Raw genomic sequence first — 23,331 nt, forward strand, 5'->3', positions numbered from 1 at the left:
TACACATGCACACACACAAATATATAGCGATCACTTGGACCATCCAGTGCCAAGTTGTACATTATAGAAATCTCAGGCTTTTTCCTTTGTTGTTTCGTCTCTATTAGGCCACCTTTAAATTTTGTTTATTTGTTCTCAATCAGTTATAAAGTAATTTGAAAATAACTCTAAATAAAAGTATTCTATAAAAAAAATTCATTCAATACCATAGCCGGATAGGTACTCAAGTGATTTTTAATTAAGTACCTTTCGATAATTTCTTCAATGATTATTTTCAATGGCAGCACACAATTTAAAATCATATCGCCAATTTTCAAGTCAGGCGTATGGCAGCACTGAACGGTGTATAGAAAAGAAGTTGAAAGAAGTCCTCGTAAATTAGTGCAAAAATCTGATAAGTTCATATGAACATAATTTTCTACAAGCGTAAAAACTTAAAAAATGTCTTCGAACAACGTAAATGAAACTACTATTTCGCAAGAAAACAAGGACGAGGCTGAAAATTTCAAGAATGAAGCCAACGAGTTTTTCAAAAGTAACTACATTAATATTTAATAACATGTTTTTTCTTTATAATTGGCTTCTATTTTGTATATAAATAAGGTCTTTTAATGTGCCCTGTTACGAATGTTTAACGATATGGTGAAATAAGTAGTACTTTGGCTGATTTCCTTTCGCAATGTGAAATACCTAACCTAACCTCACTTTCAGATCAAAACTATGATGAAGCAATAAGTCTTTATTCCAAATGTATCGAAAAGAACCCGACTAATGCGGTTTACTACGCGAATAGGAGTATCGCTTACCTTAGGACCGAATGCTTCGGTTACGCTCTCGCTGATGCTTCCAAAGCGATAGAGCTGAATAAATCTTATTTGAAAGGCTACTACAGACGAGCGGCGGCCCATATGAACTTAGGAAAATTCAAATTAGCACTTAAAGACTTCGAATATGTAAGTACTGCTTTCTCAATTATGAAATATCAAATCAGAATTCTGTTTTCTATGGAATCACTTATTTTTTATACTAACCACAAACCACATAAATTCACATTTAATCTACTCCTTTATTATCCACTGATTTATGTTCAAATATCTGTTTTTTTAAATAACCATCAATTCCTACCACAAACCTCTTGTAATATTTTTCATGTATTGATGTTTATCTGCCTCTGTAATTTAGTGGTTAGCTCCTTTGACTACCATGCATTAGTTCATGGATTCAATTCCCATGTGGGCAGATAAATAAATATTAAGTGCCTCAGGGTCTGCCATGAAATTGTCAATAATTATGTCATATTGGCATCTCAACATAGATGAAGAAGAATATGGATCCCTGGGTAATTACAGGGCTTACGACATGTCATATTCTGGTTTAAGTGTCTATGTTGAGATGTCAATATAAAAATAACTCCTGAGTTGAGAACCCCGGATTTTTGAAGGAGGATATGGACACACTAAAAAATGTTGTGAATATGTCATTTTAAATTCCCATAATTTGCCACCTTATGTTGCTAATGGCAATCACTTATTTAGCTATGTAAATAATCAGTTGGTCACATATCGCTTACTCAAGAACGTCATAAATCAAAAATTGTAAATTTTCAGCTGTGAATGTTTACGGAATGCCCAGAAAATGTTCTATATCCCAGCAAAAGAGGCATATTTTTATCTTAATATTTACCCGCTACAGGGCAGAAAGTGTTGTTTTTGCATTTTGAAGAAAATATATTGTTTAATTTTTTTTTAAATATACTAAATACTTTTTCGAATGGAATAAAAACCTTCAGGTTTTACCTAAAAAGATCTGTTGCACAGTAAAAAGTTCAATAAGTGGCTTGATATTTATTTTTAATACATTGTATTATATTTTTAAACTTTAAAAACGTTCTCCTGAAAAATCAAGAGTGTTGATTTATGACGTTCTTGAAAGGAGTGAGCGATATATTTGGGTTTAGTAGTAGACTCTCAGCTCTCGTGGTCGAAACACATTAATCATGTTAAAAGAAAAATTGTCCCGATAACAGGAGTATTATATCGATTGCAGGGTACTCTCTCTTTATCGATGCTCCGATCAATATATTTTGCCATGAAACATTCCCACCTGTCATACCTTTGCTGTATCTTGGGTTTCACAACTAAGAGATTTTCCGAAATACAAGTTATACAAAATAGAGCCATTAGAAATATATTTCGTCTACCGTACACCACTCATGTAAAAGACATTTATTTGAGCACTAACATAATACCTTTTGGCATTCTACCAACTTATGAGATTACAAATACAATGCTTCAAGTAATGTTTAAAACGACTCACAGCAACACCATACCGATTTTTAACAAAGAAATTCATAATCATAATACACGAGGACATAACAAAATACATGTGGAGCCGATAAACACTACCAAATTTGAAGTAAGGTCCTTAAAATATATTGCCAATACCCAAATTAACCAGCTGCCTGACATATCGCTCACTCCTTTCAAGAACGTCATAAATCGAAAATCGACAATTTTCAATTGTGCATGTTTTCGGAATGCCCAGAAAATATTCTATATCCCAGCAAAAGAGGCATATTTTTAACTTAATATTTACCCGCTACAGGGCAGAAAGTGTTGTTTTTGCATTTTGAAGAAAAGGTATTGTTTAATATTTTTTTTAAATATACTAAATATTTTTCAAATGGATAAAACACCTTCAGGTTTTATTTAAAAAGATCTGTTGCACAGTAAAAAGTTCAATAAGTGGCTTGATATTTATTTTTAATACATTGTATTATATTTTTAAACTTTAAAAACGTTCTCCTGAAAAATCAAGTTTTTTGATTTATGACGTTCTTGAAAGGAGTGAGCGATATAAAAATAAAACCCATTTGGGGATCCAAGATAAATTATCGTAGCTGATGAAAATTGTTTACATGCGGCGACAATTGAATTAAAGGGTTTATAATATCAATAGGGTGTTTTTTTTTACATTTGACGGGATTTTTTGTCTATTATATCCGAAATTCCTTAAATAGAGGTCCGTTATATCGAGGTTTTACTGTTATTTAACTCTAACTTTATGCTTGCCGTAAAAAAAACTGCTACTGACTGTTATAAAACATAACTCATTTTTTATGTGTCATTTACAGGTTACAAAACTGGCCCCAAATGACGGTGATGCCAAGATGAAATATAACGAATGTAATAAGATTGTCAAAAAGATGGCCTTCGAAAGAGCGATTGCTGTGGATAAACCTGAAAAATCTATAGCTGACTCCTTAGATTTTGAATCAATGAGTAAGATCAACTTTATAAAATAACTTAACTCTTACCACTCTGTAGGCCAGACATTCTGGCCCGTATGATTCTAGTAGGCAGCTCCGTGGGCCACACTGTCTGGCCCGGCGCAGGTATAAGTTTATTCATTGATTTCTCTATCACCCAAGTATATTCTACCAAAAAATATTTGAGATAAATGCGGTTAATCATCGCAACATATTGAATTAACCAACATTTCTTCAATAAAACTTTCCATTACTTAGATATAATCTAGGAAAAATAGATTATCATTTTGGGTGATAGAATATTTACATATTATAGTCATACGCTAATATTTTTTGGAATAAGTCAGTTGTTATCCTTCATTTATGACGGTTCTCCAAGGATACTCCCACTTTTTGTGACCATATTTTTTCGTTTTGTAGAGCTATTATATTTTTAAAAAAATTGTTATTTATAATAAATATTTTATAGTTAATCCGCCATGAAAAACAATGAAAGTTACACTTTCAAGTTCTGGTATAAAAACAAATGGTCATACGAATTGCCAGACAGAGTGTCCCAAAATTAGGGAACCCAAATATTGATTTTAATGGTAGAAAAACTTCACATTTTTTTGATCAGTGTAGCTGATCAGTTATGAGAAAAAATGGTCAGAGTGGAAATGGTTAAAATCAATTCAGGATGCTTAATCACTATAAACATGTGTGCTAGATGCTCTAAACCTTTCCTCAAGGTACTCATTAGCAGTGTCGCCAATAAATTTGTGACAAGTGTCCTAGCTTTTGCTATTATTCTTCTTTTCCTACCTGACATTCTTTCTCCATTTTCTGTCCTTAGATAAACCGAGTGCTTTTTCTTTAAAACGCATCATCAGTATGTTTTCTTTTTAGATGTTATTATATATTCGATATGATATTATTTACAGCTATCGAAGATGAATATGATGGACCAAAATTAGAAGACAATGCTGTGACGCTAAAGTTTGTTACGGAATTAATGGAATATTACAAAGCCCAGAAAAAACTGCACAGAAAATATGCCTATAAGGTTAGTTAATATTATTTTATCATATACCGTAAAACCCTTACTTTATATGTATTTTTTAAGGGGCAGACAAAAATAGGGGGTATTGAAAAAACCTCTTTTTAAAAAATCATTAAGATTAGTTTGTTGGTTTTTTTTTTGTAATTCTTTTTCAATCCTATATACATTTAAAAGTTTCATCTTAAATGCCATCAATGCTTAAAATAAGATTTTTAGACCCTCAATGTACTTTATTGCTATCTATCCATCCATTTGACGCAGTAAATCTTTGGATATTGAGTCGATTCGCTGTGCACAGCGCCATTTCACGAATAATCAAACTGCCGATGTTCAAATTTGTGCACTCACAAACTATTCTTTTCAATATTATTAATATTTAAAGCATTAACTTTGTGGTTAGTTATTCTTACTTCTTTATTTTTTTACAAAAATGTTAATAATATTTAACCACTCACCGAGATTTTTATGTCTACCGGTTTCGAGACGTACCTGTCTCTTCGTCAGAACAATCACTACTACAGCATGCAAACAATACCACCCTTCACCACCATAGCACCATTTGCACACATAAAACTACACAAAATGTTTAACACATGCGATTTTTGGTCGACCCGAAGACCAACTAAAGTTTTTACCACAGACATGCGTTATGAGCCGAGGTTAAACATGCAATAAAGTTAAATGTATTAATAAATCAGCTTATATACTTTCATCCTATGAGTAAAAAAACATAAAAGCGGGTAATAAATGCACTAAAATATATCATAACTGAAATAATTGTACGAAATCGGCGAGTTAAATCCGGCGCAAAATGTTAAATCCAGGGACGAAAAATCCCGATTTCACTGTATGTTTAGATGTAGTTGAGTTGGGCTCATCTGGAATCTTCCTCTCCATCTCTTCCCTCCAGGCTTCCAATCACAACCAGTCGTACCAGGCTATCCTCATTGCCACGCGCAATGTGTCCAAAGAACTGAAGAATCCGTCGTGTACACACACTGACCAGAGTCAAGCCATCCAAGTGTAACTCCTGACTGGTGGATTCGTTGGTCCGTTCAGCTATCCATGGAATTCAAAGCATGCGACTCCAATACCACATTTCGAAAGCATCATTTTTTCTACTTTCTGCTGCTTTTAGAATTAAATTTGCTAATTTGAATTATATTTGGTCAATTTAGAAACATACCAGGATTTAAAGAGCCAAGATCAACAGTTGAAATGAAGTTTTATAGAGCTAACTAGCTGTTATGTTATCGTCTAATGGTATTGAAACACTTGTGATGAGGAAGACGGAAACGCGCAATTGAAAGTCAATTATTTATTTTCCGAAATTACAAAATTATAAGGACGAAAAGAACAAAGCGACACCAATATATCGAAAATTATAAAACACTTATAAGGACTAGAAGAACAAAACGACGCCAATAGGAAAAGAGCGAGCGCGACGTATACACGTTTTTATTTTTATCTGAGCACACAAAAATTTGTCCTCCACCCCTTATATACAATTTTAAAGGAGTTGTATGTGGTGGGGACAATATTATAAACAAAATGAAAGTCGATGAACTGCGTCTCTTTATTCTTCTCGCATACATTTATGAATACAATTTTAATACACAAATTCTAATAAAAAATACACAATTTTGGAATGAACACTAGCTGAAATGAAACGTCTTTTCTACTTAAAATACTAATCTGTCATTTTTGTTTCCCTTTTTATTTAATTACAGATACTTGTAGATATTAAGAATTACATGCAGAAGCAGCCATCTCTCATCCACATCACGATACCGGACAAGGAGAAGTTCACGGTGTGCGGGGACATCCACGGCCAGTTCTACGACCTCATGAACATATTCAGCATCAACGGGCTGCCCTCCCCCTCCAACCCCTACCTGTTTAATGGAGACTTTGTGGACCGGGGATCCTTCAGCGTGGAGTGCATATTCACCCTCTTCAGCTTTAAACTTTTATATCCAGACCATTTCTTCATGTCGAGAGGTAAAATTTTAAACTTTTTTCCATCTATATATAATTTTTTTTAATGCAGATACCAAATGTGGAGGTCCCCACCAAAAAATTACATTTCCTATATGTATTGCACAAAAAAAATCGAATCCGGGACCTCCAGCACGGTATCTAAACACGCTAATCATTACACCACAGAGATAGACATATCGCTCACTCCTTTCAAGAACGTCATGAATCAAAAAATTTTTCAGGAGAACGTTTTTAAAGTTTAAAAATATAATATTATGTATTCAAAATAAATATCAAGCCTCGTATTGAACTTTTTACTGTGCAACAGATCTTTTTAGGTAAAACCTGAAGGTTTTTTCTCCATTTGAAAAATATTTAGTACATTTAAAAAAATAATTAAACAATACCTTTTCTTCAACATGCAAAAACAACACTTTCTGCCCTGTAGCGGGTAAATATTAAGTTAAAAATATGCCTCTTTTGCTGGGTTATAGTACATTTTCTGGGCATTCCGAAAACATGCACAACTGAAAATTGACGATTTTTTATTTATGACGTTCTTGAAAGGAGTGAGCGATATGACTCAATGCATATTTAGAAAAGATCATTTAGATTTTTATGCAATCTGTATAAATAAAATTGTAAATGTTCTTTTGTATTTTAAAAGCATTATTAACTTTGTGGTATGGTGATATCACCCTCCTTAGTATTCATCATTCACTTTGTGTAAAAAAAAAATTCATGAGGTCGAGGGATCTTGCATCTCTTATGTCACTACGACTATATTAAGTCTATTGTGACATCCCTCTGTGTCATAGCTCACTCTCAAAACCTATGTGAGTCATGTAACTCAACCTGTCTTGATGAGAGGAGCTTCACCTTCTCGGAGTCCAGTAGTGGTCCTCCATGGATGTGACTTTGATTGCGAGCTAGTGTGTCACAATTATAGAGAATGTAGATTTTAACCCATTAATGCATGATTTGTTTTTGTTTTTATTTTTTTAAATCTCTGACAACAATAACTAAATGTCAAGAAAGTACTCACAGCGCCATCAAGTTATAAAAGGCTGACTTAATTCTAACGCCTAGGTGTGTGATGAATATGCAACAGTGTGAATTACAACAATTCCAGGCGACTAAAGAATGTTTCAAATGATGTGAAATCGTTGTTGCAGAATTGCAACAGTATGCATTTAAGGGTTAAAACTTAACTCTTTCCCCATCATCGCGGCTCCGTGATCAAATGAATCCGTCTCACAAATTGGTCTTTTCCAGGGAACCACGAGTCTTCAACGTTAAACCAGATCTACGGGTTCGAAGGGGAGGTGAAGGCCAAGTACTCGGCGCAAATGGCCGATCTCTTCACCGAAGTGTACAACTGGCTGCCCCTGGCGCACTGCCTCAACAACAAGGTCATGGTCATGCACGGAGGGCTGTTTTCGCAGGACAACGTCACCCTGAAGGATATCGCCGACATTGAGAGAAATCGACAGCCTCCTCAAGAAGGTATCCTCAAGTCTCATTTTTATTCTGCTTTACGGCGTACACATGTCTGTATTCATCCTGTTAAATGTTTGACCTTGTGATGATAAGAAAAAAATGGGCTGGGCCCCGCCTCTTGTGTCCTACCCTTATCTATTATACATATGCACCGATAGTTACCTAAAGGTGGGGACTGACCAGAGCATAACGTCGCTCGTGGCGAGCCCTCTGACTATGGATGGAGCGCTCGGTTCGCTGTACTGACTATACGAATGCTCGCATCGTAACGTGTTACATTATGACGAAATGGCTCCGATCAGTCCCCACCATAAGACAGCGTCAATTGGACATTAAAATATCCGCGAGTTGCTACGTTCAACAGATGGCGCTGCCACTGCCGAGTCAAACTTAAATGAGTTGTTTCTAGCAATGGTTGTCTGGTTGCAGGCGTGATGTGCGAGCTGTTGTGGTCGGACCCGCAGCCGGAGCTGGGCCGCGCGCCGAGCAAGCGCGGGGTGGGCTGCCAGTTCGGGCCCGACGTGACCAAGCGCTTCCTGGAGCTCAACAACCTGCAGTACGTCATCCGCAGCCACGAGGTCAAGAACAAGGGCTACGAGGTCGCCCACGACGGGAAGTGCATCACCGTCTTCTCCGCGCCCAACTATTGGTGAGTCCTAAACTGCCGTGCGACCAATCTGTGATGATCTTAGTATCCCATGCAACAAAACAAGTGGTCATTTACAATCTCACTTAACCGTTATAATGCGGAGAATCCTATTATGCCTGCCAAAACTGGGGAGCGTCAACAAATTGATGCATAACTGTTTTGAATATTGAAAGCATTAACTTTGTCAATCATCTTCTTTCTTCTTTTTCCATGTTCGCTCCCTAGGTGGAGCATATGGCCAACACGAGTCGTCTCCAAGTCACTCTGTCACGCGCCATCTCCTTGGCTTCCTCCCAGGTCAGTCCGGCGTCTCGAAGTTCCGCTGAGTATAGTCGGTGAATGGTCGTCAGCGGCCTTCCGGGGCGCCGGAATCATCGAGGTTGGAAGAAGAGACATGAGGGGTTGATGCCCTCAGGTGGCATTCTAAGGACATGTCCCAACCATGTCCACCTTCTTCTCTTCAGGACTTCCAGTATGAGGGGCTGTTGAGTTCTTCTCCTCACATCGTCATTCCTGACGAAGTCATACCACTTTATACCCAGTATTCGCCTCAGGCATCTATTTTCAAAACTTGCTAGTTTCTTGCTTTGAGCTTTGGTGAGGTGCCACGACTCACATCCGTACAGCAACACTGTGAGGATGCAGGCGTTAAAGAGACGACACTTGGTTTTTGTCGAGTAAAGCGGTGAGTCCCAGACATTGCGCATTTTATTGAATATAGCTCCTGCCATTCCAAGCCGTACATTCAGTTCCTTCTGGACACTACCATCCTCCACCATGAGTGTTCCAAGGTATCTGAAGGTGTCGACTCGAACGAGCGCTCGTCCCTCACAAGTAAGATGTTGATCTCGGTCCGGACAGGCTGAGTTGCACATGACATTGGTCTTTTTGGCGTTCACTCTTAGGCCTAACCGAGCGGAGTTTATTTGGAGGGAGTCAATTATATCTTGCAGGGCTCCGATCGATGTATCTATTAGAACTGCATCGTCCGCATATTCTAAATCGCATAATTTCTGAGCAGGACTCACTGCAATTCCTCGATCCGGTGGAATTGACATTCGTAGGATGAAGTCAAACATGATGATGAAGAGAAATGGGGCTAGTACACAGCCTTGCTTCACCCCAGTAGAGACCTCAAATGGTTCACTGCACACATCATCTATTCTAACGCAGCATTCGCTGTTAGTGTGAAGCGCCCTGATAATGGCCACAATTTTGACAGGAACTCCATATGCTTCTATGATATTCCAAAGAGAAGACCTATGCGGGCTGTCGAAAGCTTTTTCGTAGTCTACAAAACAGCAGGCAAGGGCGCAGTTCCATTCGTTACTTTGCTGTAACAGGCATCGTAAGTTATGTATATGGTCAGCGCACGCCCTGCCTGGTAGAAAGCCCGCTTGGTTCTCTCTGAGGACTCGCATTATTGGTTTTTGGATTCTTGCCAAAATTATTTGTGCCAGAATTTTTCCAGGAACGCTTAAAAGAGTAATGCCACGGTAGTTATCACACAACAGCGGATCACCCTTTTTGTGGAGGGCTATAACTTCCCCGTTTACCCAATCCTTCGGGCACCTTTCCTCTTCCCATACCTTTGAAAGTAGGTGATACAGGGGGTCGAGGAGAGCGTCCATGCCACTCTTGACGTATTCCGGATGTATTTCGTCGACACCAGGCGCCTTTCCGTTTTTCAGCTTTTTAATAGCTGATATAATTTCAGTATGCGTTGGAGTTCTTTGCGAAATATTGTGTGCTCGCGGAATGTTCAGTTGGGCAGAAACTGAGGGCACATGGAGGGGGTCTAAGGGGGGTGGACGATTTAGCACGCGGCAGAAGTGATCTCTCCATATGCTTTTCACGCAATCGGGCTCAGACTCGATTTGGCCGCTCGGGCCACGAACTGGGCCTGCGGTCGGGGGCCGCTTACCACAGATTTGGTGCGTAATCTTAAAAAGCTTAGAAGTATCACCTCTATGGGCTGCTTGTTCGGCTGCTGCTATTTGTGTGTCCAGGGAACGGCGTTTATCCCGCCTTGCGGATCTTTTGACAGCCAGGTGCTTCCATTTATATTGCGCTCGGAGACTTTCGAGCTTACCCTGGTCAGTTTCCGCATCTTTTAAGTGTTTTATGTTGGCCCTTTCTTCTATTAATTCCCACGTTTCATCCGACATCCATTTGGGTCGATTTGACGGCTTCATTCCGAGAACCCTTTGAGCTGACTTAACTATGGCTGTTTTGATGTTATGCCATGTGCTTTCGATAGGGTCAATCATATTGATATATTATTTCGAGAAATAAAAAGACTTTGTATTTTGATCTGCTCACATTTTTATTAACCAACTAGTTTCGGCAACAACTAGTTGGTTAATAAAAACTAGTTGGTTGTTGTTGCCGAAACTAGTTGGTTAATAAAAATGTGAGTGGATCAAAACACAAACTCTTTTTATTTCTCGAAATAATATGATGCGTAACTCACCGTTCCTCGTTCCATGTTAAACCAACGGATTCAAAGCCCATGGCTCATTTAAATTTATTTTTTGCATCGGCTCCTCTTGAGACATCGCAACAATTCAAATTTTAAACCAAAATCAAGATGGAAATATTGGAAAGCGACGTACGTGAAATACAAGCTTTCGTTGGAGTCATATTGCAAATGAGAATCACTAGACGTGCCACAATACATTCTTACTGGTGGTTCAGCAAAATGTTTTCACGGGACCGCTTTTTACTTTTCTTGAAGTTTTTTCATCTTGTTAATAATAAGACATTGGCACCTCCTACAAGTGAAAATTGTAATCCTTGTGCCGATTTGACACAAAAAAAACAACTTTTATCTCTTTTACTTATATGAACATTTTGATTCTTTCTTTACAATACACAAAAAGAATTATTAAAATCCAAAAAAAAATTATGTAGTTATGGCATTTTAGATTTCTTTTGTTTTTTTTTATCAACACGTATAAAAAATGCAATTTTAACATAATGACCTCAGCAGCGTAACGGTTAAACCTTTTTTATTTTACAACATTTTGAGTGTGTCCAAATACTTGTTCACGAAATCTGGATTATCTCCAATTACAGGAGTTATTTTCATATTATTTTTAACATCTCATCTTTGATGAGATGTTAAAAATAATATGAAAATAACTCCTGTAATTGGAGATAATCCAGATTTTGTGAACAAGTATTTGGACACACTCAAAATGTTGTAAATAAATTAACTGGTCAAATTATAAGCTTAATAATAAAAATGAAAATGGTATTTTCTGGCGTTTCTCATGTGTGTGATTATAATCCAGGATTCGGACCTCACATACTATGAGAGTTTCTGCTTAATAAAAAGCTTCTTTACATCTCACCAATAGATATCTCTAGTGAAGTTCTAGTGATTCAAGAACAAGGTTTCTAAATTGGTTCATATATATAGAACTTCCAAGAATTTGAGTAGTGTGGTTGTCAATAATGGGTAGAATTGGTGAATGTTACACGTGTGTAAAGTTATCACTTAAACCAGCCTATGACGGTCGTCAGCCCCGTAAATGCCCAGACTTCCATATTCTTCTTCATCTTTGATGAGATGTTAAAAATAATATGAACTTTTTTATTTTATTTTTTTACATCTCAACATAGATGAAGAAGAATATGTTTTGTAAATACTCTTATGAACTCATATGTACTTTGTAATGAGATTAAATATATATCTAGAAGTTAAAAAAAATGAGTATTGTGGTTGTCAATCATGGCTAGAATTGGTGTGCAAAAGTGATCACCTTACCAGTTTATGATATGTATTATTGATTTTTAGTTTGATTATATTTCAAAATAATAAAAAAATTCGCTTATATATTTATCATTTTTCAGTGACACAATGAATAATCTAGGTGCCTTCATAAATATGAACGGGAAGGATATGATACCCAAGTTTACATCCTACGAGGCAGTTGTAAGTATTTTATTTTAATTCATTATTAGAAAATTTTATCTTACCATTATCAAGAGTGGGTTCTTTTTACATGAAAAAAATATATATTTCACGAAATCTATGTATAAAGATGTATGTTAGAAAGATGGAAGTTTTGTCAAAATAATAAATAAATAATTTCATTAATTGATTCGGCAGTCACTTTGTGGTAAAATCTATCCATTTTTAATTAATGTTTTACTTAGTAAATACCACTATTTCTTAAAATCTACTGTGACACGTGTTTCGATGCATTCCGCATCATTTTCAAACACCGTATGTGAAGCTAATTCTAAATTTTAGAGTTGGGTCCTTGGGACGTTGAAGGTTGAAGAGGGGGTAGTAGCTCCTCTTTAACCTTCAACGTCCCAAGGACCCAACCCTAAAATTTAGAATTAGCTTCACATACGGTGTTTGAAAATGATGCGGAATGCATCGAAACACGTGTCACAGTAGATTTTAAGAAATAGTGGTATTTACTAAGTAAAACACTAATTTAAAATGAATAAATAAATAAATGAAACCTCTTCGAAATATTTTTTAATTTTGACAAAATTTCATCAAAATATTAACAGATGTCATTGCTATGCAAGTTACATCATACCAACTGACAGACGGACTTCGACGTTCATTAACGTCAGTACTCCTTTAAGGAAAATTTGCACACACATTAATTTACGTTCATACTCCCGGAAAGATTAAGGACCAGTCCTGTGTTATTAGATTTATAAGTGGTCCTAAAGTGAACTCATATTTATAACTCAATGCCATCTATTGAGTAACTTATTTAATAAATAAACTTAGACACTCTTTTGTTCCATATTTTCAGAAATTTTCGTAAACTGTTTTTTTTTTATTAATATTGACTGTTTTGTCAACCTGTTTCTCTGACGATCAATGTTCTTAGACATTTTTTACTACTCAAATTAATTGACATTTTTTCTTCCAGCCTCATCCAAACGTCAAGCCGATGGCTTATGCCAACCCGCTCCTCAGCATGATGTGTTAACCGCTCGAAGCTGTACCGTTGTCGCATCTCCATAGCTAGAACAGCCCGTGACAAGTCTTCGCTTGTCTCCACATATCACACGGCCGAACGTTGTAACGCAATCACCACTACCACCTTGACAAACATTATTTTTGTACCAAAATGTATATTGTTATTATTTTCGCATTATTTTTACGACGATTCCTCACTGATTTCATTCCAAGACGAATGCATTTCAACCTGTTTCTCTTTGTTAAATGAATCCCTCAATTTCAGCATAATTGTTCAATTAAAATTGTAATATGTATGTTGATTCGTACATCAATTTTGTCTTTAAAAAATCTGTAAAAAAAATTTTACCGATCATGTAGTAATAGTATTCATGAATATATGTTTTTTTCTGATTTGTTTCGCAATTTTTGCGCACCGGCGTAGATAGTTAAATTTTTAAAGTACAATAAACTATTATTAGGCAATCTATTTTAACAGTAGATCATAATTATTTTTTACACTTTAAAACACCATTCGGTTGATAAATATTTTACAAACGGATCAATGTAAAAATTGGCGTGTAAATAGTTATCGCTTTGTTAGGGAATATTATTTTTTAATTCTCTTTAGTTTTATTTTGTTGGTAGTTTTATTTCTCCCAATGTTCAAGGGCACTTTAGTCCGCAAGAATTAGTCAATTATTACAATAATGCTCTTGCTGCACTATGATCAAACTATACTTAATTTCTTACAATGCGATAATGTCGACAGCCCCTATGTAAAGTACTCTATCTGCAAATCTGTTACTTTATAGGAGAGAGCTAATAAGATTTTTTCAATATATATATATATATATTTTATTATTTATTAACGATTTTATTTGAAATTCTAAACATTCAAAAACACAATAAAATTAAGTATTTACCGTTTTAGAAGTTCAGTTCATTTCGAAAATTCGATGTAGATAGCGTCTTATACGCCTGAAAACTAGGCGTAATTTATTATAATTTTTTTTTGTTTGTTTATATTTGTAGATAACAGTTGATAACATACACCAAATATCTCAAAATTGACAAAAATGTAGTTAGAACACTTTACGTACGGCACGTCGATGTATTATACATACTTGATTTCAAGTATCTGAATGATTTTTTCGCCATTTTCACTGTCTTCGATGCATCTCTATGTGATACTCTGTGTGTCTAGAGTCGTTCTTCCTTCTCCGTAACACAGTGCTGCATCATCAGAGGTGTGCATGGCCTACCCTGGATTACTCGCGTTCCATATAGAAACACGACCAGTACCTACTATACGTATGCCTTATCCTTACCCAACCCTACTGCCAACCCTGATTAAAAACTCTGCACGCCACTGTGCATCATTATAAAACAACGGCTCAATCTTTAAACTTGTCATGTGCTTATTACAGTACTACGGAATCGAACAAATTTGTTAAAAATGTCACAAATGTAACATAAAATCAGTTAAAGCAAGTTAATTCACAATTAGAAGCAGAATTTGAGAAATATTTTTAATTTTGATCCAGTAAATTTCAAGGAATCTCCAACTCTTCTTCTGCCTTGTTGTCATCATTGCTGGAGGCTGTGACCTTCCTCTCTCCTTGTACTTAAAACATTATGTCTCCACTTCTCCCGAAACACCGCCATCCGCATAGCTCCAACCACTGATGAACTTGTGGCAGTCTTGATTTGGTCAGTCCATCTAGTGAGAGATCTTTCTCTTCTTCTGCTACCTTCGGCTCCTCCCATGACTATCAACATTTCAAGACTGTTACGATTCTTCTAGCGATGTGTCTGAAAAACTGAAAGACTCTTCTCAAACAGACGGAGGTTGAAAAATCAATCCTCGGTAATGTTTAAAAAAAAAATTGCCTTCAAAATAACGAGAGCAGTCGATAAAATAATCAATTTGAATCATTTTTTTTTTAAATCAATTTTTTTTTTTATTTTATGAAGAAAAAGAAATACATTTTTCGTATGATTTTTTGATCATTTCCCATTTGTTTTTTTATTCCGTATATATTTTCAAATCATGTATGTCAATTATTGTTATTCGAATTAAGCAGTTTTTGACACTTTATAGCAACTATATCTTGCGTACATATTTCCACTAAACCTATCAACTTCACTATCAAAAATAAAACAATGTAAGATGGATAAAATGAAGCAACATCCTTTTTCCATTACTTCACTACATTACATACTTAGCTCACTGTGAACGGAAGTCCTCCGAAGTAAAAAAATATTCTTTAAACTAAATTGATATTGTTAATCATTTTTTTTATTTTATTATATTTATTTTAACAAAGAAATAAATGATTCCAGCATTATGGCATATTAGCCAGCAGTATTTTTACATGATTTTCCAATAAGATGTACCAAAACATTACATTAATAGTTTTTTTGTCACATTCATACATGATATATCTCATATGAGTCATCTGCATATGAGGCAATCATTTACATGACTCAGCATGAAACTATCATATATGTATGACTTAAATATATTTGTATTATTTTAATGTGACAAATTTTGTCAATTATAAATCATGTGTTTTTGGGGTAAAATTTTAATGAAAATCATTTAGATAATGACATCTTGGTAGCAGGTCCTCTCAAAGGAATAAATTGGCAAGTATGTATTTTTTTTATTGGTGACATGCAAAAACAATCAGTGTTATTATAAATAAATAAATTCAAAGTATAAGTATGAAACTTGTATTCTGAATGATTCTCATTAGTTATATTATGTATTTACCATCAAGAAATGTGAAAAACTTACTTCAAATTCTGCCAATTTACATATAATGTTGAAGCAATAATAAACTAATATAATAATATCTAATTGTTGGATAATATTGAGTACATATATGTATTTGAAATGCGTTATGCAGATGCATCAAGCTGTTAAATTCCTCACTGTAGTTTAATTTAGTCATGAAATTTTTCAGTATTTATTCTCTAACCCAAATCCAACTAACTTTATTACATTGTAATATACTCATTTACTATAAATTTTAGTTTTTTTTGTTATTAAATAATTAGGCCGAGTTTGATTGTACCTATTCCAAAAAGAGCCCACGTCCAAGTTGTAGTTGTCCTCTGACAGGACCTGCTTTGTAATAAGGAATATTTACTTTCCTTCAAAAGCAATCGCCTTTTTCACACTTTACTAGAGATGCATAAAGATGTTGCCAGATTCTAATAATTTTAATACAAATCCTAGGTATTGAACACTGTATATATTTTTAAGTAAATTAACAGTTTACATATTTGAAACATTGTTTTTTTTACTAATTCTATCTGTGTTCCCTGATACAATAGCATATTCAAAAATTTATATGCACTGAACTCCCTTTCATGTTTTTGAAGTGAAACTTTTTGGAAACTGGATTAGACCAAAAATGAAACACTCCAAATTCTACTGGTAGTTAAAATGAAAGAGTTGGAGAATCGTTTTTACTCTCTCCGTCGCATACGTTATAGACAGTGTCATTTTTAATATTTATTAGTAACATTTTCCACAATTGAAAGTGTAGCATTGTTACGAAAGGAACTGGAAAAAAGTTAGTGGTTATATGTGGTATTTCTACATCAACTTCAACTCATACGAAACTCAACCACTGATAATATTTTTAGATGAAAAATTCATGTTAAAATTGAACACAGTCAATGGTCAGCCTACAACCAGATCAGGCACTACCATCGACGCAGTATTCTCTCCTTATTTAGAAAATTTCCATTTGTTTTTGTAATCATATTACATACATATTGTTATTTGTATCATACTTCAGCTATTGTAAACCCATAACTTCTTGCTCAAAGTATGAATGAATGGAGATTGATGAATAAAATAAATACATATTTCATTTAATTAAGAGAGATTTTCTCCATTAAAATTCCACATAACCATTTTCTGATCCTGAAGTAACAAAATTGTCAACAAATGCAAAGAGATCTATGTATGTATTGCTATAGCAGGAATTGCTATACTGCAGTTTGCAGTAGGTACACTAGTACACTTTTTTCACCTTTTTTAAACAGTATGTATTGCGTAGAACAAATTCACCATATGCATATGTAAATGGAAAGTTCAGTGTATATATATTTCATTATTCTCCAGCCTGACCTGACCTAATGTTTTAGCTTTATCTCCCAGTATGTATTATCTTATTGATTTTAGGTCTACCACATTCGCTCACTCCTTTCAACAATGTCATACAATATCAAAAAACTTGATTTTTCAGATCCTTTTTAAGGTTTAAAAATATAATAAAATGTATTAAAAATAAATATCAAGCCACTTATAGAACTTTTTATTGTGCAACAGATCTTTTTAGGTAAAACCTGAATGTTTTTTCTCCATTTGAAAAATATTTAGTATATTAAAAAAATAATTAAACAATACATTTTCCTCAAAATCCAAAAACATCACTTTCTGCCCTGTAGCGGGTAATTATTAAGTTAAAAATATGCCGCTTTTGCTACGATATAGTATATTTTCTGGGCATTCCGAAAACATGCACTTTATGATATATGACATTGTTGAAATGAGTGAGCGATATGTGTTACCAGCAAATTTATTTGGCTTTGATTTTCTATAACCGTTTAAAATTACAGGAAGACGGTTACTTTCTTTTGTCAGTCAGCAGTGGTGCGATGTCACCCTATTTTAAAGAATTTGATTTCTTATAAAACTGACATTAAAAAAGTCTAGAAGTTGTCTTACTGGGACATGCGCTTAGAGGAGAGAAGTACGAGGTATTGCACCTCATCATAAAAGACAAAATTGAATATCCACAAGTTGTGGGCAGAAGACAGATCTCCTGGCTCCGGAATATAAGAGATTGGACAGGGATCAGAACGGTTTAGAGTTGCCCAAGACAAGGATAATAATTCTCAAGTGATAGCTAATATAGGGAGGACCTAACATGATACACACAGAAAAAGATAAAATTTCATTAATTGATTCGGCAGTCACTTTGTGGTAAAAATCTATCCATTTTAAATCTAAAGGTGGGCACTGACCAGAGTCATTTCATCGTAACGTAACACATTCACAATGTGAGGATTCTAATAGTCAGTTAAGCGAGCCAATCTCGTTCCGAGTGCTCCATCCGAAGTCGGGTGGTCGCCGCGAATGTTACGTTAAGGCGAAATGTGGAGGTCAGTCCCCGCCTTAAGATTTACTTGGTAAATACCACAACTTTTAAAAATCTATTGTGACACGTGTTTCGATGTATTCAGCATCATTGTGAAACACCGTGTTTGACAATTATGCAAAATTCATCGAAACATGTGTCACAATAGATTTTTTTTAAAGGTATTTACCGAGTAAAACTTAAATTTAAAATGAAGATAAATTTAGTGAACGTAATGTTGGCCCATTTTTCTTGACATATTTCCTGATAAGTCTAAAGGGGCCATTAGAGTATGATTTTTTTCCGAGAGGGCAAGGGGAGTTCAAACTAAAATTAATGTCAAAACAAATTCTTTTTTAAAATTATTTTATATTTTTTATTACTATTTATTTATACGAGTACAGAAAATAATTATTTTTAAAGTGGTCAGTCTCCTTGATGTGGTATTCCTAAAGCTAAGGAAGCATATTGGCCATTATCTTCAGAAGCGTTTGCTTGTCTAATTTGCATCTGGAATAAAGTCCTTCACAGTCGGTATTCACATTCTTCCCGGCTTCTACCGCTTCCTTTATCGCTGTCCCATCTAGCATGTTGTCTACAAGCGAGTTACTGTAGAAAGAAGAAGAAAAAAACAATTAATTGTGATGATTTTTGAAGATAACAGTATTAAAAGGTAAGTATTTAAAATGTATTCTAATGGTAACATCAATTCTTCTGGAATGAATGTTGACTTCCTAATGTTTTTTTTACTTCATAATACTGACATCTGTGGAAATAATTCCAAAGGAAAATATCCTTTTCTGTAGATATATAATTTATGACATGTTTTTTAGCGGCTACCATAATTTGCAAAATATTTATGCATCTCGTTCAAGCTGCTTATCCAAAGTGTGTCCAAATACTTGTTCACAAATCTGGATTATCTCCAATCATAGGAGTTATTTTTTGACATCTCATCAAAGATGAAGAAGAATATGGGAAAAAAGCTTCTTTTCATCTCACCAATAGATGTCTCTACTGATTCAAGAACAAGGTTTCTAAATTGGTTCATATATTTATATAGAACTTCCAAAAATTTGAGTTTAAAATCATACACCTAAGTAACTTCACTGCTAACTTAGAATCAATGAAATGTATAAATTCATGCCTCTAGCGAGATAGCGAGTGTTTTTGCCTAGAATTTTCACTCATGAATTACATGAAATTATAGTAACTTTAAACATAAAGAGTAAATCCACTCACAAGTAGGCATAGGCAATGAAACTTATAAAGTTGAAGCCTGAGTAGGGCCATGACAAACGGTGTTGCATAAGCCGTAGCTAGAATTCAGAGTCACTTGGACGTTACGTAATTCAAAAAAAAAAACAAGAATTTGAGTAGTGTGGTTGCCAATAATCTATAAAATGCAGTTCCACCAAGAAATATCAGTACAAAACTTAAATCTTACCTCGATAAGCTGGCTATAAATTGATCCACTTCCGTTGCATTGCCCAAAGATAAATTATCCAAGGATGTCTGAACGTAGGAACACGCCACTCTCTGCGCGCATGTCGAAGAGTCGATATTGTTCTTCTCCAAGATTCTCTCTACCTTGGCCATCAGTTCTGTGAATGCGCTCATCTCAGCTTCGACACCTAATTCAATAAATCGCCAATTCAATTAATAATCTCCAAATGTATTGAATTTAAACAATATATCAGCCCAGATGGTGTGCATTGAAATAAACTTTATTACACTCGGCAACTTGAGGACCTATTCATTAGTTTCACCAACTTTAGAGACAGGTCATTTAATATTAAAATTCCTCTTCTTCAAACCCTTATCCGCACCAGATGGTGTATGGGGCACTGCATCATACAAATGCGGTGTTATCTTTATCGTCAACACATGAAGGAAAGGCTATCAGCCCTCCTGTTGAGGTACCGGTCCAGGGTAATATTGAGTAAATATTAGAGTACAAAATCACTTTTATTTATTTAACCCCCCTTCTGTATATATTATTAAACATTTTTATTAGAATACGAGAAATATTACTCTTTTAAAAAAAGAGCAAATGACACTACACGGCTGTCCAAACTCAAAACACAAGGGACATTTTTTTGTAGTAACTACGTTTTTTTTTGCATTTTTGGACTAAGTAGAGTCTACTTAGTCAAAAAATGCAAAAAAAAATGTCCCTTACTGTGTTTTGAGTTTGGACAGCCGTAGTCATTTTTGAAAGTTGGTATAAAAAAACTTCCTACATAATTTATATTTTTATATATAATCGTAGTGATCTTATTTTTATATTTGAATCTTATTGTTTATGTTCTAAAAGTCAATCAGTTTTCCAAGTTTCACACTAATAACATTTCTAAAAAAATATTTGCATTTGCATTAGTTCGTTGATAAAATGACAGTAAGAAAAAATGGACGCCATATTGCCGACGGCCATTTTGAAGTTCCGCGAAAATTCAAATATTTTTCGGCGACTGAGTAATTCGTATTACGAAATTTTTGCTTCATGAAATTAGAATAAAGGGAAATTTATGTGTGTAATTCTTACTTCTTCCATAGCCTCCGCCATAGGAGTATGAGAATGCGTGAACGAGTTTTGGCAAGATTAACACTGCTCCGAGACCTATCAAGGAGCCCAAGAGAATTCCTCCGATATCTATCTTCAACGGTCCATACAGACCCGGGGAACCAGTTCCGGAAGGATATCCACCCTAGAAACAAAATATTATTTTTAAAACAATACGCAACACAGAAAAAGTATTGACATTCAAATTAAAATCTCTAATAATCAATAAAATATCAGTAAAATAATTAAATTATTTTTCTAGAAATATAGACCTTGGAGATTGTATGCACTAAACCTTTTTTAATGCTAACCAACTAACTATCACGCCATTTCACTGCAGGGGTAGGGAGAACGCCACACCACTCTGTCGTTGAAAATATTATTCGCCTCTTCCACGTTCATCCATTTCATACATACCCCAACACTTCTTCCGACTTCTGACCTGTTCAACTTTACGTATTTGACGCGTGTATTTGATTATTCCGAGTCTTCTTCAGCTTCTTTTTCCAACTCATATATATCTTTTGTCTTTCTTTCCTCGCCTCATTCGTTCCTCATGCCAACACACCTTTCTTAATTTTAACAATTATTTCTTAAGCGTAAAAAAATCGTTTAAAAAAATTTCATAATTCGAAACTACAGTGTTAAAAAATTAGAAAAATATTTTAATTTCGAAGACTAAAATTCTAAATAAAAAATTATGTATCATATATACGAAGAAAGTTACATTTTTATAGTACATACATGGTGATATTTTTGTGAATAAAATCATCAATAAAAAATATATCAAAAATTGTTTCTTTACGCACAGTTGTTTTTTTTTTTTGAATAGCGATATTTTATAATATACGTATGTTTTTATGAAAAATCGCTAGGGGGACCAGAATTTTAAAATATTTTACGAATTATGTCGAAATATAAATTAAAGTTCTTAGAATTAATAAGCTATACTGTATTTATTTGTTAATATCTCCATCTGTATTTATTACTTGATATGATCGTACCTGTATTCCAGCTCCTCCATAGCTGGAGATACCAAACCTCTGTGTCCGCTGTTCCTGATTGTCTCCGCCTTGAGGCGTCTCGTCTCCTCTTCCTTGGACTACCACCGAGTCCACCCGCCCCGAGGCTTCAGCCACTTGGTCCATGCCGCGATAAAAGCCAGCATTGGGCTGGAACCCTTGACTGGAACATTCAACTCCAAATCAAATATGCATTTCTCTTATTATATCCTGGGTACACTGGCAAAAAACGTTAACTCTAAAATCCCTGTTAGTTAAAGCTTTTAGCCTGAATAAAATACCCGCTATTAAACTTAAAGATCAGTGTTTTTTGCCAGTACACCCACGATATTAAAGGAATATTTTAATCGTTGAGATTTGCCGAAATGATCGTAGCTCCGAGATTTCTTTCTGCTTCTTTCAGCTCTCATTCGCTCCAATATAGGAGTATAATATATTTGATAGGATGCAAACAACGTAAAAATAGAGCTAGGGTGAAATATATTGCTACATTGGAAAAGAAACGGAAAAGGAATCGTAGGTAGGTACATTAATAGTTGTATGTATGTTATATATATATATATATATATATATATATATATATATATATATATATATATATATATATATATATATATATATATATATACATATACATATATACAAATATTTATGTACATACATACTTATGTGTGTAAACCCTTAAGATAAAAAAGATAAATTTCATAGGCATAGGTGTGCCTATGAAATTTATTTCCCTAAATATTTTGAGTATATCAATCACGCGATGGAACAAAATTTTTCATATGAAAGTAAGTAGGTACCTATGTAGATTTTTAAAAAAAACGTAAGCAGGTACCGATGTAGAAATAAAATTATTTTCGTGTGCTACTTTGGCAACATTTTTAAGAGAGCGCGATTCCAAATTTGAGAAATTTCCGATCCATTTAAAATTTTAATCCTTTAAAAACCTAACTTTTAACCTAACTTTAACCTAACTTTTTCTTCGCGCAAAACTGTATTGTACAAAAAACTGAATAGTATTGTTTTGTTTTTTTTTGTTGTTGTTAATTATGGTAAAATATTTACTCTGTGTTGTAGCTGTGGCTTGTGACTCCATCGGCTGACAGAAGCGCCACCAGAAGAACGCCCAACAGGAGACCCTTCAGCATTTTGAACTGATAACTCGAAGGAAAGTAAATGGCGAACGGTTGTCAGCGACTAGATTTG

At 34.7% G+C, this 23,331-nt stretch overlaps 2 protein-coding genes across 2 annotated transcripts; one reads left to right on the forward strand and one right to left on the reverse strand.

The window, feature by feature from the left end:
• Nucleotides 1–284: 284 nt before the first annotated feature.
• Nucleotides 285–13,876, forward strand: PpD3 (protein phosphatase D3). The gene is made up of 9 exons (XM_088266341.1): nucleotides 285–535; nucleotides 712–953; nucleotides 3,134–3,281; nucleotides 4,192–4,313; nucleotides 6,041–6,311; nucleotides 7,566–7,796; nucleotides 8,220–8,439; nucleotides 12,298–12,379; nucleotides 13,347–13,876. Exons 1-9 carry the CDS (start codon nucleotides 442–444, stop codon nucleotides 13,404–13,406), a joined length of 1,470 nt encoding a protein of 489 aa, XP_088122467.1. The 5' UTR covers nucleotides 285–441; the 3' UTR covers nucleotides 13,407–13,876.
• A 5,026-nt stretch (nucleotides 13,877–18,902) lies between these two features.
• On the reverse strand, nucleotides 18,903–23,331 carry Desi (DM4/DM12 domain-containing protein Desiccate). Its single transcript, XM_088266348.1, has 5 exons — nucleotides 23,191–23,331; nucleotides 22,105–22,285; nucleotides 21,083–21,245; nucleotides 19,985–20,171; nucleotides 18,903–19,146 (listed from the first exon to the last, which is right to left on the reverse strand). The coding sequence occupies exons 1-5, from the start codon at nucleotides 23,271–23,273 to the stop codon at nucleotides 18,993–18,995; spliced, it is 768 nt and encodes a 255-aa protein (XP_088122474.1). The 5' UTR covers nucleotides 23,274–23,331; the 3' UTR covers nucleotides 18,903–18,992.

The sequence above is a fragment of the Brachycentrus maculatus genome, unplaced genomic scaffold (assembly GCF_059751285.1).
Source record: "Brachycentrus maculatus isolate JH-2025_06_01 unplaced genomic scaffold, ASM5975128v1 h1tg000266l, whole genome shotgun sequence".
NCBI classification, from domain to species: Eukaryota; Metazoa; Arthropoda; class Insecta; order Trichoptera; family Brachycentridae; genus Brachycentrus; species Brachycentrus maculatus.

Excerpts from the sequence above, each read along its gene's own strand:
- PpD3 (XM_088266341.1), top strand. The coding sequence starts at position 442 with ATGTCTTCGAACAACGTAAATGAAACTACTATTTCGCAAGAAAACAAG. Across the intron at positions 7,797-8,219 it reads TCGACAGCCTCCTCAAGAAG|GCGTGATGTGCGAGCTGTTG; the intron begins GTATCCTCAAGT and ends GTCTGGTTGCAG. Across the intron at positions 12,380-13,346 it reads TTACATCCTACGAGGCAGTT|CCTCATCCAAACGTCAAGCC; the intron begins GTAAGTATTTTA and ends TTTTTCTTCCAG.
- Desi (XM_088266348.1), bottom strand. The coding sequence starts at position 23,273 with ATGCTGAAGGGTCTCCTGTTGGGCGTTCTTCTGGTGGCGCTTCTGTCA. Across the intron at positions 22,286-23,190 it reads AGCCACAGCTACAACACAGA|TCAAGGGTTCCAGCCCAATG; the intron begins GTAAATATTTTA and ends TGAATGTTCCAG. Across the intron at positions 20,172-21,082 it reads TGGCGGAGGCTATGGAAGAA|GTGTCGAAGCTGAGATGAGC; the intron begins GTAAGAATTACA and ends TTATTGAATTAG.